The following is a 14643-nucleotide window of genomic DNA, read 5'->3' as shown; positions in this document are numbered from 1 at the left end:
TTTGAACCTTGCTGCAGTGATACATGAAATCTGTGTGTGTGTGCGTGCGTACTCATTTCCTTTGTAATGATCCAGTACTTGCAGTCTTTCATACCACTTTGATATCCGCTGAGCAGCAGCAGTCAGCTAGACTGTTCTGCACTGATGAACTGTTCTGTGTTGTTCAGGGGTTCTTGGACTAGAGGTTTCTGCAACATAAGTGTACTTGTTTTCCTTTCTGTGCCTTGGAATGGATTGTTCTTGTCCTGCTCTTTCTATATGGATTTGGGGTGCATGGCATATTCGTAGTTCTTAGTTTTTTGGTGTCATTTTAGGTACGGCACTTGTATAATACAGGAGACTTGAAAGACATTCACCTGGAAATAGAAAACTTTGTGAACTCCAGGACACCAAAGCTGACTCGAAATGGTAGGCCTGGCTACTGCTCCATTCTTTTCAGTACTCTGGAGCTGGATCAGTGCGGGACGCAGAACATCAAGGCTCTAAAGTATTACTTAACCAGTCTCTATTGGTTTAGAGAAATTATCTGGCAGTTGTTTTGCTAATAGGCTGATTTTTCAAATTTTTCAAGTTTCAATTAACATGTAAATAAACTTTTGTTTGCCTGGCTTCCCTTCCTTTATGATGCTGTTATATTTCTAAATGTATTTTCTTGTGCAAGCATTTCCCCGCCTTCTTTATCCTATATCAATGTCCTTACTTAAGAGTGTTGGAACCTAGCCTGAATTCACTCTAACAGTAAACTCAGAATTCTTACAGGCATAACAGAAGGTATTTCTTGTGCAGTCTTTTGTGTTCATGCTTTCCTTTACTTAATCTCATCCCTTAGCTTAACTAAATGAAAACTTGCTTTGCTTGCATTATTCTGCAGGTTAGATGCCTTGTGATAAGCATTTTAGTATCTGTCTACTACTCCTGTACCCTGAGGGGTATGTTGAACTTTTCCTTTTGCATACCTTGCCTTTGGATGTCCAGATAGTGTCTGGGGACTCTCAGAAAGGCACTTTGCTGCTAAGCCTCCCTTTCACTGCTGAATAGCTGCGTAGTCTTTTGATTTGTTCTTTGGCCTGCAACCACGTCCCTTTAGGCTGTAATCTTGTCAGATCTTGCAGTAAGGCAAGGTCAAAACAGGTCAGTGCTTTTAAAGGAACGCTTTCAAGAGAAAAGAAAAAGTTGCAGAAGTACATTCGTAAGTCTTCCATTAGAAATAGTATATCTGGGCTTTAGAGAGCATTTGTGTTACTGTATATCCTTTTGATCATATTTAAAACTAGCCTTTGTGACTGTTTTATAATTCCTGGGGCTTTTTTACAAGGGCTAGAGTGAAAAGCCTGGCAAGTTTTAACTTTGATAATTACTCTTCAGCAACTTAAAAATGCTTTCTTGGATCTGAAGTAAATAAGATAGTATTAAAAAAAAAATTCTATCCTGTATTGCTCATTGTAGAAGGACCTTGTTGTTTACATGAAGTTTTTATTTGTTGGTTCATGGGTTTTATGTTGGTTTCAGAATTCAAGAAAGAGTTGTTGCACATTTCTACTTAAAAATGTGATTTCTTACAGAGTCCGTAGCTCGCTCTAGTAAATTGCTCAGCTGGTGCCAGAGGCAGACCGATGGGTATGCTGGTGTAAATGTGACAGATCTCACGATGTCATGGAAAAGTGGCCTAGCTTTGTGTGCCATTATCCACAGATACCGTCCAGACTTAATGTGAGTAACTGACTGTTTTGAATAATTGGGAAGAGCAGGATGTTAGTGACATTTGGAACTAATAGTATGGAGACTGAGGCAAGGCATTTGTGATTTTGAGAGAAATGGATTGAAATGAATTCAGTTAAACTTGGTAGAAGCTAACGTATGGTGATTCACCAGCAGAGTGGAAGGTCATAATAGCTTGATGAATATGAAGATAAATGTGTTGTCATTTTCCCTTCTGGATGATTTCACGGAATTAAGCTTCGAATTGGTACTGACTAGAAACCATTATTGACTGACAATCCTGTTCTCTGTGAAGTTAGACAGGAATAATTCATAGTTTCAGTTAAATTTCTCATGAAAAAGTCTCCGCACAGCTCTTTATCTCTTGTTTAACAGTAACTCTTTTTTAAAAAGACATATAGGCTGATCTTTTTAGAAGTAGTGTCCCACAGTCTAAATAGAGACTTTACTATGGTTTGTGCACTAATATGCTGATTGGATGAATGAGAGGGACGTCCTCTTACATGATACATTGTGTAAAACAGTGCCCAGATTCTAGAATGGGAAAACACTGGCTGGAGAAAGTAATAGGATCAAAGACTCTGGTACTTTAATTGAAATCTGAAATGACTTTAACTTCCCAAAGGGGCATTAGAAAAAGCAAATGCTAGTGCTGTCTTTAAATACATAATCCAATGTAAAGCATGCTAAAAAATTACTTGGTTATTCCCTCCCACGTGCACTGAATTATTTCCTTATTGGTGTAGTCAAGTTAACCTGAGCTACTCTGTTTAATAGCTATATAGATTGAGAAGAGTCAAAATAGCTTTTAAGTTGGTTTATATAACTCTACAAGCTACGGCTCTTCATATATTTTTCGAAAAAGACAGCAGAATTAAAACATGAATCAAACAAGAAAGAAGAGGACAGTTAAGACTTAATGTAGTTCCAAGCACACAAAAGATTTTACTTAAGGGAAAACAGTAAAGTCTTCTGGCAAAGGAGGAAGTGAAGAAATATTTCAGAGGATTATGAAGTTTTTAAGCAGAAATATCTGGATTTGGAGGAGGAGTGAAAAATGAAAAAGGAATATGTTTAAGCCAAAGTTCACCATAATTAAGTAGCATCAACTCTGCAGCACAACAAAGTTGCTGGCAAATAAATTTGAGAGATTTCAGAGGGAAAAAAATTAGAGAGATCAATCCCCAAGTTTTCAGTAGACTGTTTTCTACTTGATTCAGTGCATGCTGTCTTTATGCCCTTTGCAGAGACTTTGATTCTTTGGATGAGCACAGTGTGGAGAAGAATAACCAACTGGCCTTTGACATTGCTGAAAAAGAGTTTGGAATATCTCCCATTATGACTGGAAAGGAAATGGCATCTGTCGGAGAGCCAGATAAATTATCAATGGTGATGTACCTCACACAGTTCTATGAGATGTTCAAAGACACCATCCCCTCTAGCGGTAAGGAGTTTGGGGCAGGTCTCTCGGCTTCCATATCAGTGTGCTTGCTTCAGTTATCTTCGTGCTTCTTCTGCTTAAGCTCGTACCAACAGTCACTAACATTATGTTACAAAAGCTGACTTGTTATTGGTGCTGATAAAGACCATGTTAGTAGCATCAGGAGCAAAATCATGAGTTAATACAAAACCATGTTCTGAAAATAATGTCCTCAAAAGTTGTCAACTCGCTTCAGCACTACTACATAACCTGTCTGCTTTCTTCCTGTTGCTAGGGGCTCATCACTCTTGGCTAATGAGAGATGCATTGGTGATAGTTGTTTAGTAGGTAATCTCAAAACACTGGCCAAGTTTTATATCTGTTTACTGTCCATGAATAGCGGGAGTAACTTCAGGCCAGTGAGGAATGAAGGATCTCTGACTAGAACTGAAAGGTGTAATTGCCTAGCACAAATCAGTAAGGCCTACTTTTAAATATTAATAGTGTTAAAACTGCTTCTTTATTACTTCTTCATGTCTTGTCATTCAGGTGATAAAAAAAAATAATTGTGTTTAATAGCCTTTTAAAAATCTAATGTGTATGAGTAATTATTTCCAAATCTGTGAACTCTTAAGAATACTAATGATCATCATGCTCTTTAAATATGAAAGTAAATAGAGGAAACAAGCACAGTGTTTATTCTGGGTGGTTATAAACTTTGAAAGGAGAACTGATTTTTGTAAAATGAAAAAGCTGAGAACAGTACTCATTCTGGACATCACAATAATTTTGTATAGAGAATTTAAGAAAAAGATTGCTACGTTAAAAACCAAATAAACCAGTGAATCCTTCAGTTGTGTATTAACACTCCAAAAATAATTTCTTGGCATTCCCTTGTCATACCTGTTTTTGCTAACAGATACTCTGGACCTGAATGCAGAAGAAAAAGCTGCTTTAATTGCCAGTACCAAATCCCCCATCTCTTTTCTCAGTAAGCTGGGACAAAGCATCTCTCGGAAACGCACTCCAAAGGTAACCATACCACAGTCTGGATAACACCGTTAGGCTTCTGTCCAAGTAGATGTTACTAAAAATGGGTGTGTTGTGTACCTGCTATGTGTTTACAAAAGACCATGGGTTCATCGGCTCTTGGCATGGGACAAAACATCACATAACTTGCAGAGTTGCACCCATAATATGTACTTTTAAATAGCGGTGTACTTCAGTCTCAAAATCCTAGCCTTGTGGTAGTATGTGGGGATATGTTTTCTGTTGGAACACAATGGGTTGTTCAGTTCCCAGTTAGTTACAAGCATTGAAGAATGTCCAGTTTGAAGATAAGAATCCTCTTAAACAAATGGAAAAGAAACTCAGAGAATTAATCAGTTGTGATGCAAAGCTTATTTAAGTGCACCAATGACATCTCAGGCCAGAAGGGTATGAGAATCCTTACCTTTGGGGTTTTTTCCCCTCCTCCTTCCATTTTCAGGACAAAAAAGAGAAGGAACTGGATGGTGCAGGAAAGAGGAGAAAAACCAGCCAATCTGAGGATGTAAGTATTATAGTACGGAAGGTACCAGGGAGGAAAACAGGGGGTAAGTTCCTTGTTACTACTTCAGCCCAAATAGTTATATGTCCAGACAGGGTTTATGTAAGATTTTTTTTTTTTTTATTTTAAGTACAAGTTAATTATTCTTCAGAGGTTACACTTTGTTGTAGCTATAGTGCGAATATTTTACAGATGCTTATGAAATAACACAGTGCAGTGAATGAAATGTTGCAGTTCCATCATACTCTGTTCTTACTGTGATTCACTTTGATTTGATGGGGACACCAAGAATAAAATTTTCATTTAGTAAAGTTGTGCAGTATAATTAGAATTTTCATTCGTATTTAAGCCCTAGCCTTGATTAGTGCAGAAAGCATATGTTCCTAGTACGCCCCATGAGGCTGTCCTTCACTTGAAGTGTTATGTAGCCAAATAGATACAAGTGAGTTAAAATCTATTGATGAGTTGTCAATAAAGGCTTAAAGATAGGTCTTTGCTTTGTGTCAGTGCATTCATTGGAGTGTTTCAACTGTGGTCTCTTTGGTAGGTAAGTGTGTTGAATAAGGTTGAAAAGTAATGTTTAACAACTTGTGATGACCTGCCAAAGGAAATTAAAGCATGAGCTTTCAAGTGCAAACTAATAGGTTTGTTTTCTACACTGTTAGTAACCTATCTCAGCAAAGGGGTAGAGAGGAAAAGGGGATCCAATTGCATCTTGTTGAATTTTGGTGTCACTGATTGTTAGGAGGACATCCCACGAAGCTACAGAGAAGAAAGGCCCACACTGGTGAGTGCCCTGACGGAGAGGAGAATTGATGCTGCTGTTGGGAATCAGAACAAAGTCAAGTCTATGGCAACCCAGCTACTGGCCAAGTTTGAAGAGAATGCACCAGTGCAGTCCTCCACCTTAAGAAGACAGGTAGGGGATGGATGATAACATTTATTTTGGAATTATAGAGGAAAATCATGAATGATAATCAAGCAGCCCTTGGGACAGGATGGCAATCGTGCTGTTCTACTTTAAGGCTCTTCCAGGGAAGGGTAAGGATTACTCAAAAGAGAAAAAATTTAGTTTAGGAGTATTAGGGAATAACTTTCGTATAAAAGTCTGTTTCCCTGTTACTGCCTGTAAATGTAATCTTATTCAAAAACATCTTGCCAGCAATTAGGTTTCTTTCGGAACTACTATTGCTATTGAAAAGACTTCCAGGAACATCCTATTTCTAATGTTTAAAAAATACCATTTCATTTCTGATTGGAACTTTTTCATGCTAGGTTATATCTGTTCTTGTGAACTGTGATTAAGTTTTGTATGTATACGTAAGTGCAGCACATGCCTGGGAGTTTCTATGCACTCAGGATATTTGTCTCATTCCAAGTGGTGGCTTCCTGATGGCTGCTGGTAATTCAGGATGGTATCTGAACTACTGCAACTGCAGGGTAGTTGTCTTGGAAGTTAGATGGAGTCACTTCACACCTCTGCTAGCAGTGCAGCGTCAGCAGCTTGAGGCTCAGTACCATTTAAGTGCCTGAGTTCTTGATCTGTGGTGTGGTCTGTCTCCATAACTTGTACCAAGCTATGCGCTGCCACGGTTGGATTGTGTGTGGGACCTGACCTCGCTACTTCTGAGCGAGGACGAGTATGTCTTTGCTGCACTGCACACCAGTCTTTGTATTATAGCGTAATCTCAAAATAGTCATGTTTTATGCCACACTACCAATCAAACGTTTCCTCAGCCACTACATACTTGCGAGAATAAGCAGGTTGATTTGAACAACAGTGGAAATAAAGGAAAGGTCCAAAAACATACGTAATTTCCCATTTCTGGATGTTTTTCCCCGTTTTATATTTTGCTTGCGAAATGAATTGTCCCCTACCCTATTTTTTTTTCGTAAATGTTTGTCTGATTCTGTATCCCATTCCTTTGGCTTTCTTTGAATTTCCTTTACTATTTTATCTTTCCTCCTCGGTCCCAACCCACTTTCCCTACAACCTGCATGCAGCAACCTGTCCTGCCTTATCAAGAACGTGTTCACAACCAGCCATCCAGCAGACGAGAGCAGGGCCGTCTTGCTCCCATACCCCAGTGGAAACAGGTAAAGAAACTCCTCATGAATACAATGCATTGCCTGCACCAAACACCAGCTATCGCTGTCCCGTTTTTAAACCAGTCCTTTTCTAGCACCTTGTGCGAGTCCATTGTTTTAAGTAACTTAACTTTTAATGAACAAAATCAAAATCTGCCTTTGATGATGCATGGTTTATATGCTTCAAAAGGATTTAGTCAAATTTTCCCTGCCCTCTTAAGCTAGTTTCAACTCCCTAGGGGTTCAGTGGATGTTTTAGCAGGAACCCTGCCTACAAGTGCAACCTAGCATAGACATTTCATCATCTGGAGTATTTCTACATTGTTCTGTTAGAAAATTATTGAAAATATGTAAGCAATTATCACAACCAATGAGGTTAAACATGTAATGCCATCTGTGATATTAAGGCTCTTCTTTGATACTAAAAGAGGTTATAAGTTTTGCTATTCACGTGTGAAACCTTAGGTGTTCTACAGTTACAGGAGACTTTACTGTGGTTTTCTTTTCTCCACGACAAATACAGCTGTACTTGACAACTTCTCTCATTCATTGCATTGCAGATTCCTGTATTACTATGAATAAAATAAATTTTAGGTTTTCTGCCACAGAGGGGGTCAGAACTGGGAGCAATAGCAGAAAAAAATCAGCAGGTATCAAACTTTATTTTCTCTTGTGTGTTTTGGCCCAGCATCATTGCTGGTGTTTTTCTTTCAGCAGTGCACTTTCAAAAGCAAGACTTGTGACAGTCTTTTCAGGCAGATAGGGATGCTTTATCTCACTGGCTTCCTTTGCTTCTACTGCTTCCCAGTGCAAATGGCCTCGTTGTGTTTCTGAGAGTGTTGAGATACATTTTACTGGCAGCCATAATTTGGAGAAACGTCTGCTTCTTTCTGGTTGCAGTTTAATCAGAGCATACTTTGGAGTCAAGAGAAAGAAGGTGACACTGCTTTGGAAACGCCCTGTCTTGTATGTTTATGGATTCATGGTGAACTTCATGTCCAAGGCATTCAGCACTCTTAGTGCTGCATACCATGACCGGTGCTGTGATCTGGAAGATTTCTAGAAGATAAAGAAGACCTAAACCAGGGAAATTGTTGTCAGTAGAGCTGTCAAGAGAGACTTAAAAATATGTCAACGTTTTGTTTAGGTTTCCTGACTCACTCAGTGTTCCTTCTACATTCTCTCTTATCAGAATCTTCTTTATAGGCTAATGAGCACTTACAGGTGGATAAACGCTATTCATGATTAAGGCAAATTTCACTTTTTAAGAATACTTCCTATGTCAAGGGGATGCTGAAGAGCATAATGTGGCTGTACAATATCAATATCAGGTTAATTGATGAGCACTGCTTATGTTACCCCACAAAAAAAAAAAAGGAAGACAACCAGTGCATTCCAATTTATCTTAGCTCAGAAGGATGAAAATTTGTGTTCTAGCAGCTGGAGAAGATCACATCCCTGCTGCCTCAAGATTTGTATTTGAACTTGGTGTTGAAAGTTTTTGAAGATTTTATAATTAAGCCTTTATAGTGAAACTCCGAAGTTCTTGTTCTTATCTCTTTGTAACTGAACCAAAAAAAGGACAAACTTTTGTTTCCTGCATTTATTCTGTTGAAGAATTTTCTCCTCACCAGAGAACAGTTTGTTGGGTTTTGTTCTTGTTTTCACTAAACAATTTTTTCTTTTTTTAATAAGGACCGGCTAATCTTTCCAGTCTCCCTCAACATTAGTAGCATCTTTATGTAGGCAGCAGTGTAGGGCAGATCTTTGAAAAATCTTTCTGTAACAGTTGTACTTTCAGAGGACTTAAGTTATTTTATTTAACACTGATATTGATTGCCATGTGTGGATGATTTCCCTCTCAAGATTACAGCTGGAGAGAACATCTTTCCTTGACAGGCTTTACCGCATCAGCAGAAGATGGTTGGTTCTTGGGTCCAGGTTTCATGCTGGAGTTTGCAGTGCTTTCCATCTGAAAACAGTAGAAGAATAAAACTGGGTCTCGTGCATGCAAAATCTGCAGGATAAAGTGGGATGAAAGAAATAATTGATACTGTCCCTGTTCCAAAGGTTCCTTATTAGTTGCCTGGAGAAATGAAGAACATCCGTTATCTTCATTCAAAGGCTGCGGGACTATATGGAATCATATTTTTGACTGATCAGATGAGGCAGGAAGCCATCCACTGAGCCAAACAGCCAGCTTTGCCAAGCTTTAACAGAAATCTGTCTTGCAGGGTGTTGCTGAAGCAGTGTTTCAGCTGACACCTGAGATTCCTAATTCTAGTTGCTTAGGCATACAGAATCTGATAGCTGTGAGTCTGTGGTACTGAAATGGTTTTGTACTGTGACTCTGGGCACTCTAAACTACAAAGCTGTTTCCTGGGAAGCAGATTACCACCAGTGGAGTTGATGTGGGGTACCAGAACATGTTACTGGAGGTACAGTAAGGGATTAGTATTGTTCCTGACAGGCTTTTTAGGGAGGATGCATGTTTATTGCAAAGAGCTGTTTGTGTAGCTATGAGAAAGGGTTGTGTTGTGTGGCATTGATGTCAGAATTTCTGAGCAGAAACTTCTGTCAATGACAGCATGTAAGATATCACATAGCAATTATCTTCTACTGAAGAGATCCTTCGAAGAGGGACAAAGGGATGATGTGTTATTAAGGGAAACCACAAGTTGTCTAATGTTCTTGTCAGCAGGCAGAATGAAGTTGAGGCCCTCAGTGGTCTTTGGGAGAAGGAATGTTTTGCATCATGTGTTTGATAGGTTTGGTCCCGCATCTTGGAAACTGCATAGAAGAGGAAAGTAAACTGCAAAAGCATAAGAGGGATTGAGAGGAGAAACCACACAGTTGTAAAGGATGTGGTCTGGTTTGGACCCAGTTGTGATGGAAAATTTACGTCTGGCTTGGGTTATTGATGGATTTCCTTAGCTGTCCTTGTTACTAGTTTAAGTCTTACTTTAAGACTCTTACTTTGCCCTGGGGTTGAGTTATGAGGGCAGCAGTGTTCAAATTAGTTTGTAAGGCAGGCTGTCTCTGTTTGTTGTATGGGTGGGGTAGGGGTTGGTTGCTAAGACAAGATTCATAGAAAGAATGAAATCCCGGCAGAATTTGTTCTGAAGCAATTTTCACTTTAATCACAAGACCTTTGATGCTATCTCTCTTTGAAAAGGAAAACCTTCAAAAGATCAGTCTGGTTAAAAACCTCACTGATACACTGCTCTCAGCATTCTGTGTGACCTGCTTTTTCCTTGGAATAGGATTACAAAGTTTGCTTTATTGAGCTGCACTTTGAGAATATTGATCTGTGTTGTCAAAATTTGGTTTGTGCTACTATAAACACCTCAGCAGTAGCTGGTAATGCATCAAGATACTGTTAAGTGTATATGCCCAGTGGAAATGTGTGTGACTTTTTATGTTTCATGGTGTGATGTTTCAAGTGAATGCCTGCTTGCATAAAAACATCTTCCACAGTGTGTTCTATTGCTTTCCAAGCATTTTTGTCTCCTTTTGGGAAAAAGCATCTCATCAGGGATTGTGAAGCCAATGAAAAACCATGTGGTCTATACAGAAGAGGATCTGACTGTTTGGTTATGGTATGAGAGACGAGCCTTTTAAAACTGTATTTTGTTCTGGCTTTCCAGACTCTCAGCTTATGGCCTTCAGCAGTTTTCTGCAATAATTTCATAGGTCTCCTAACAGCAACAAGGTATGCATGAAATACATCAGTGATTTAAGCTGATGTGTGTAAAGCTGCTTGTAAGATGGAGATCCTATGTTGTTTGGTGCAAATCTTTTCTTCCTCTGGAGGTCTGATGCTTGTTCTTTTGAGATGGTCCCCTAAAGTGTAATAAAGGTGCAGCAGTACAGACTCTTTACAGTAATTCTGTTGGAACTGTGATTCTAAAATATATGCAGTGACTTATATGACCACAGTCAGCAGGAGCTGAAGTCTTAATGGAAGAGAACTGAAAACGACGACTCCTGCAAATACTGTTTTTCCTACTTAATTTCTTATTTAAGTCTGTTGATATATCTTTCCTCTTCCCTATAGCCATCTTTGTCTTTGCATGCTCAGAAATGCATCCTGCTGGACGACTGAACATGTACATCATATGCCAGTAACACGTTATGGTCTGAGATCTGCCATGGAAAAATTGAACAAGTTTGTGAAGATAATGAAATTTTAAATGCAGACTTGGCCATGGTCAGATGAAAGCCCATGAACAGTTCAGTATGTTTGAAAATGTTACCACTCTTTGAGCTAGTAATTAGTGACTCCATAGCTGAGCCTTCGTCACCCACTTCAGTGCAAAGTCACATGCTTTAGTTTAAGCTGCTTGTAGCTTCTGTCTGAGTTAAAAGAATTTTTTTTTTTTTCTGAAAGGGAAGAGAACACCTAGAAAATGTTAGTGCTGGCTCAGCTTTAAGAATGGTGAGAAGCATCTGTAGTATCTTTTAAACAATATACTGTTTCTTTGGAGGCTGTCTAACAGTGCCTTTGGATACATAGACTTTTTTTTTTTTTGGCAATGCAACAATTTCCAGGTGTGCTCTGGTGAGAACTCAAAAGAAAAGGAAAAATCAGGCAGGTGATACATTAATAATTAAGAAATGGAAGAGAAAAGACTATGTAGTAAGGAGGTGCAGAACTAGAAAGGAATATTTTCCGGCATATTAAAATGAGGACGTATATGTTTAATGTGTAATATCCAGACTATTACAAATCACTAAATTTTAGTGCTAGAACAGCTGTATTCCTACTCTAGTAGAATGACGTAGTACAGTTTGACTTGCCCAAGATGGTTTAGTATCTGTAGGTTAAAGGGGAGAGATCTGAAGCTGAGAACAGGACACTGACTTGAGTGATATTGCTAATGAACTGCAAGCAGAAGCAATTAGATCAATGAGATGGTTATCTTTAAACATCACAAGGCACAGCAATAGGTACTTTTTCATGAAGCAAAGACAGCAGTCCAGCTGTGCTATAGAGTTCCAAGTTGTACCTTTCACTGACTGCAAGACCTTGAGTCAGAAACTCAACCAATGGATTTAAGTACATATTGGCTGCCCCTCGAAGTACCTTGTCAAATGGATGACATGTAATTGTGTGGCTATGGGTGAAAAACTTCAGTCTTTCAGATAAAATGTGGCTTTAGGTTATTTATGAGAGGTGTGATCTTAGGATCGTGGTCTCTCAATTCATGTCTTCTGGCCTCTCTCACCAAAGCCAATGGTAATGTTATCTCTTTTCTACCATTATTATGATTTTTTTCTTCTTCTGTTTTAAAAAAAGATGAGGATTAAGGAACGTTCTCGGACCTGCCCAAAAAAAGTGATCATGCTCTCTTCTTCCACTCCACCTTCCTCTCCACCGTATCCCAGGCAGCAGGTGATTCCCTCTGCATGCTCTGTCCTCCTTCACCATTGCTGCTTGTGCAAGTGATGAGTTACCTCATAGCGCATTTACAAATGCATTTCCAGTCTTCATTTTTCAGATTGTGATAGGGCTTTTTCAGTCTCTTAGATTGGTGTTAGTTCACTAGAAATATGATTATGGTGTTTATCTGATGCACTGGAGACTCTGAGATTTTACTGTATTGTAACTTATAATTACAGTAGCCTTTTCCAGTTTTGAATTGCTGTAAAATAGAAATCTTGGGAGTGGTGCTGGGAAAGAAAAAAGCAATTTTCTCCATCTCAGCTCTTCATTTAAACAAATGTGAATGAAAATTTGCCCTTGTATGCATGGAACTTTTTCAGGATTGCTTGTATGAAGTGCGCTTTCAGGGTGTTCAACTGGATTACATGTGTCCAGTGTGGTCTTTCTTGTGCCCAGACCCAAGCCTTTATCTTGCAAGTGTTTGTGTTCAGTCTGTCTGAGTTTAAATTTGGAGCAGTGAGAGCTGTTCCGAACACAGTGTATAAATGTACATCCAGATGTTGGCACATGTGGTTGTATTCCTTCTAGTTAAGTATTACCTTTAATATTTGTGTCTTGTTGTACAGGGTCATTGTGCTTCTTTGAGTTGTATCTCTTTTAAATTTCTGTTTCATTTTCCTACTGCAGTAATAAATGCCATTTGTCCCAGATCAATCCTGAACTGACCTTGAGGTGATAAAAAGGCAGCTGCAGTTCCGTAGATCTCCCATAACTCTAAGTAGGAATCATAGAAATAGATTTCTCCATAGGTGGAACGTGGTTATTTGCTGAACACTTGTATGCCTATAAACTCTATAAAGGCATATTACCTTTTAGCAGAGTAAACAATAAAATTTGCACATAAAGTTTGGTTTGCCTTAGTGCTATGATTTCTTGGCATGTTGTTATGTTACATTTAATTTGGTTTGATTATTGTCAGCCTCTGGAGCACGTATTCTCTGCTGCCTCTCTAGTGTCTGCATCTCCAAGATAGGTCAGATATGCTTACTGGGCTGATTTAAAACTGTCCTAACAAAAAAGTGGTTAGTTTTTTGGCACACTGTGGTATAATGGGTGGGGAAAGCCTTTCTCATTAGGAAAACCCACATGTAAGCTGAATTAAGTGTAATATTATCGGATGATGTGACAGATACCTGCCTTCCTCTTGCCAACATCCTTTGAAAATTTTAACAGAATTTGAGAGAAAAGTTCTCCCCCAAGCTTACAGATACAGAAACTAAAGCAGTTAAATGCTGAGTTTTACTTTTTAATCTGTGGTGTGGGATTCATTTTCCATATAGATAAATTGGCTTTCAGTCACTAAGGATCCCTTTGCTCTGTATTTTCCGTCCTTAGCTTCTCCAAGTGTGTGCTTGTCCTGTGTCTGTTTGATTGCCTAGTTCAGTCATGAGAGCCAACTGCTTTGGATCCAAGTGTGCTTTGACCTTTTTCTGTTGTGTCCTGTAGGAAAACTTCTTTTACGTGTCTTCTTGCTCAGACAAATAATAATAGTAAAAAAACTCTGGCTTCCTCCTTTTAACTCTGAGGAATGTTTATCCCCTGTACTATAGAACAGATCTGTTAGACTCAGTTGAGAGTGGTCTGCTTTTGGAGACATTCTGTTTTTCCTTAGGAATGATTTCTTTTCCTAAAATTGTCTTGGCCCAGGCCTCATAGCAAGTCAGGTGGATCTATGTGCTTGTTACACTGATGTCTTTTGAAACCTCTACCTCTGCTCTTCTAATGCATTCAATCTGCCACTTCTTTTAAACTTTCCATTTCCTTCTTTTGATCTAACATCACAGTATGAGTTATATTGAGTGTCCTACCATCTTCACTGTACTAATTTCATTACACTGTGGTACTACATTTTGGTTTACTGACATACTATGGATATATATGAAATGTTTTTTAAATTATTCCCTGCGGTATCCAAGTTATTATTGCCAGTTTTTAGACTGTTTTTCTCAATGAACTGTTCTGCTGTCATTATGGCCTCTTTTCTGCCTGCATTATAAGAAAAATCAGATGAAGTGTGTTTTGACTAGGAAGTTGGGTTTTGGCTGTTATTAAGCTCATAATTTTTGCCTGCAGAGAAACAGGGAACCTGATGCCAACTATCCCGGAGAGCAGAGTCCCAGACAGGAAAGGGTAAAGAGCATGAACAAATGGCATGGATGCTGATAACACAAGGCTGTGGTGGATGTATGTAATATGGAGAGCAAATATATTGGGTAGTGAAACACACTTATCCTAATGCTGCTGTTAACACGCTGGAGCTGCTGAGAGTTAATTAGGAGTGATTATTTCTGTGTGATACCCATATAAATGCATAACAAGCCTTCATCAACAGTTTGCTATATGCTTTTATTTTGCTGTAGATCTAGCACTTAGCTCTTCCCATTCTTCTTTTTCTCTTACACCTCTTTGAAGTGTGCTGTG

General features: G+C 38.8%; 1 protein-coding gene across 7 annotated transcripts in view; it reads left to right on the top strand.

Annotated features, from left to right (window-relative positions):
* MICAL3 (microtubule associated monooxygenase, calponin and LIM domain containing 3) overlaps window positions 1–14643 on the top strand; it is a 571168-nt gene that overhangs the window by 72998 nt on the left and 483527 nt on the right. For 3 of the 7 annotated variants that reach the window (XM_069861266.1, XM_069861285.1, XM_069861276.1), the window contains exons 12-17: window positions 315–408; window positions 1563–1710; window positions 2967–3163; window positions 4059–4171; window positions 4629–4691; window positions 5434–5607. In XM_069861266.1, coding sequence (XP_069717367.1) covers window positions 315–408; window positions 1563–1710; window positions 2967–3163; window positions 4059–4171; window positions 4629–4691; window positions 5434–5607 — 789 coding nt within the window. Of the gene's footprint in view, window positions 1–314; window positions 409–1562; window positions 1711–2966; window positions 3164–4058; window positions 4172–4628; window positions 4692–5433; window positions 5608–6692; window positions 6786–12075; window positions 12172–14295; window positions 14353–14643 lie in introns of all 7 variants that reach the window. The other 4 variants (XM_069861231.1, XM_069861239.1, XM_069861258.1 and 1 more) reach the window with 2 other exon arrangements.

This window comes from Phaenicophaeus curvirostris, chromosome 1, assembly GCF_032191515.1.
Source record: "Phaenicophaeus curvirostris isolate KB17595 chromosome 1, BPBGC_Pcur_1.0, whole genome shotgun sequence".
Lineage (NCBI taxonomy): Eukaryota > Metazoa > Chordata > Aves > Cuculiformes > Cuculidae > Phaenicophaeus > Phaenicophaeus curvirostris.
The sequence above is the reverse complement of the archived record's forward strand: the minus strand, read 5'-3'. Positions and strand labels throughout refer to the sequence as shown.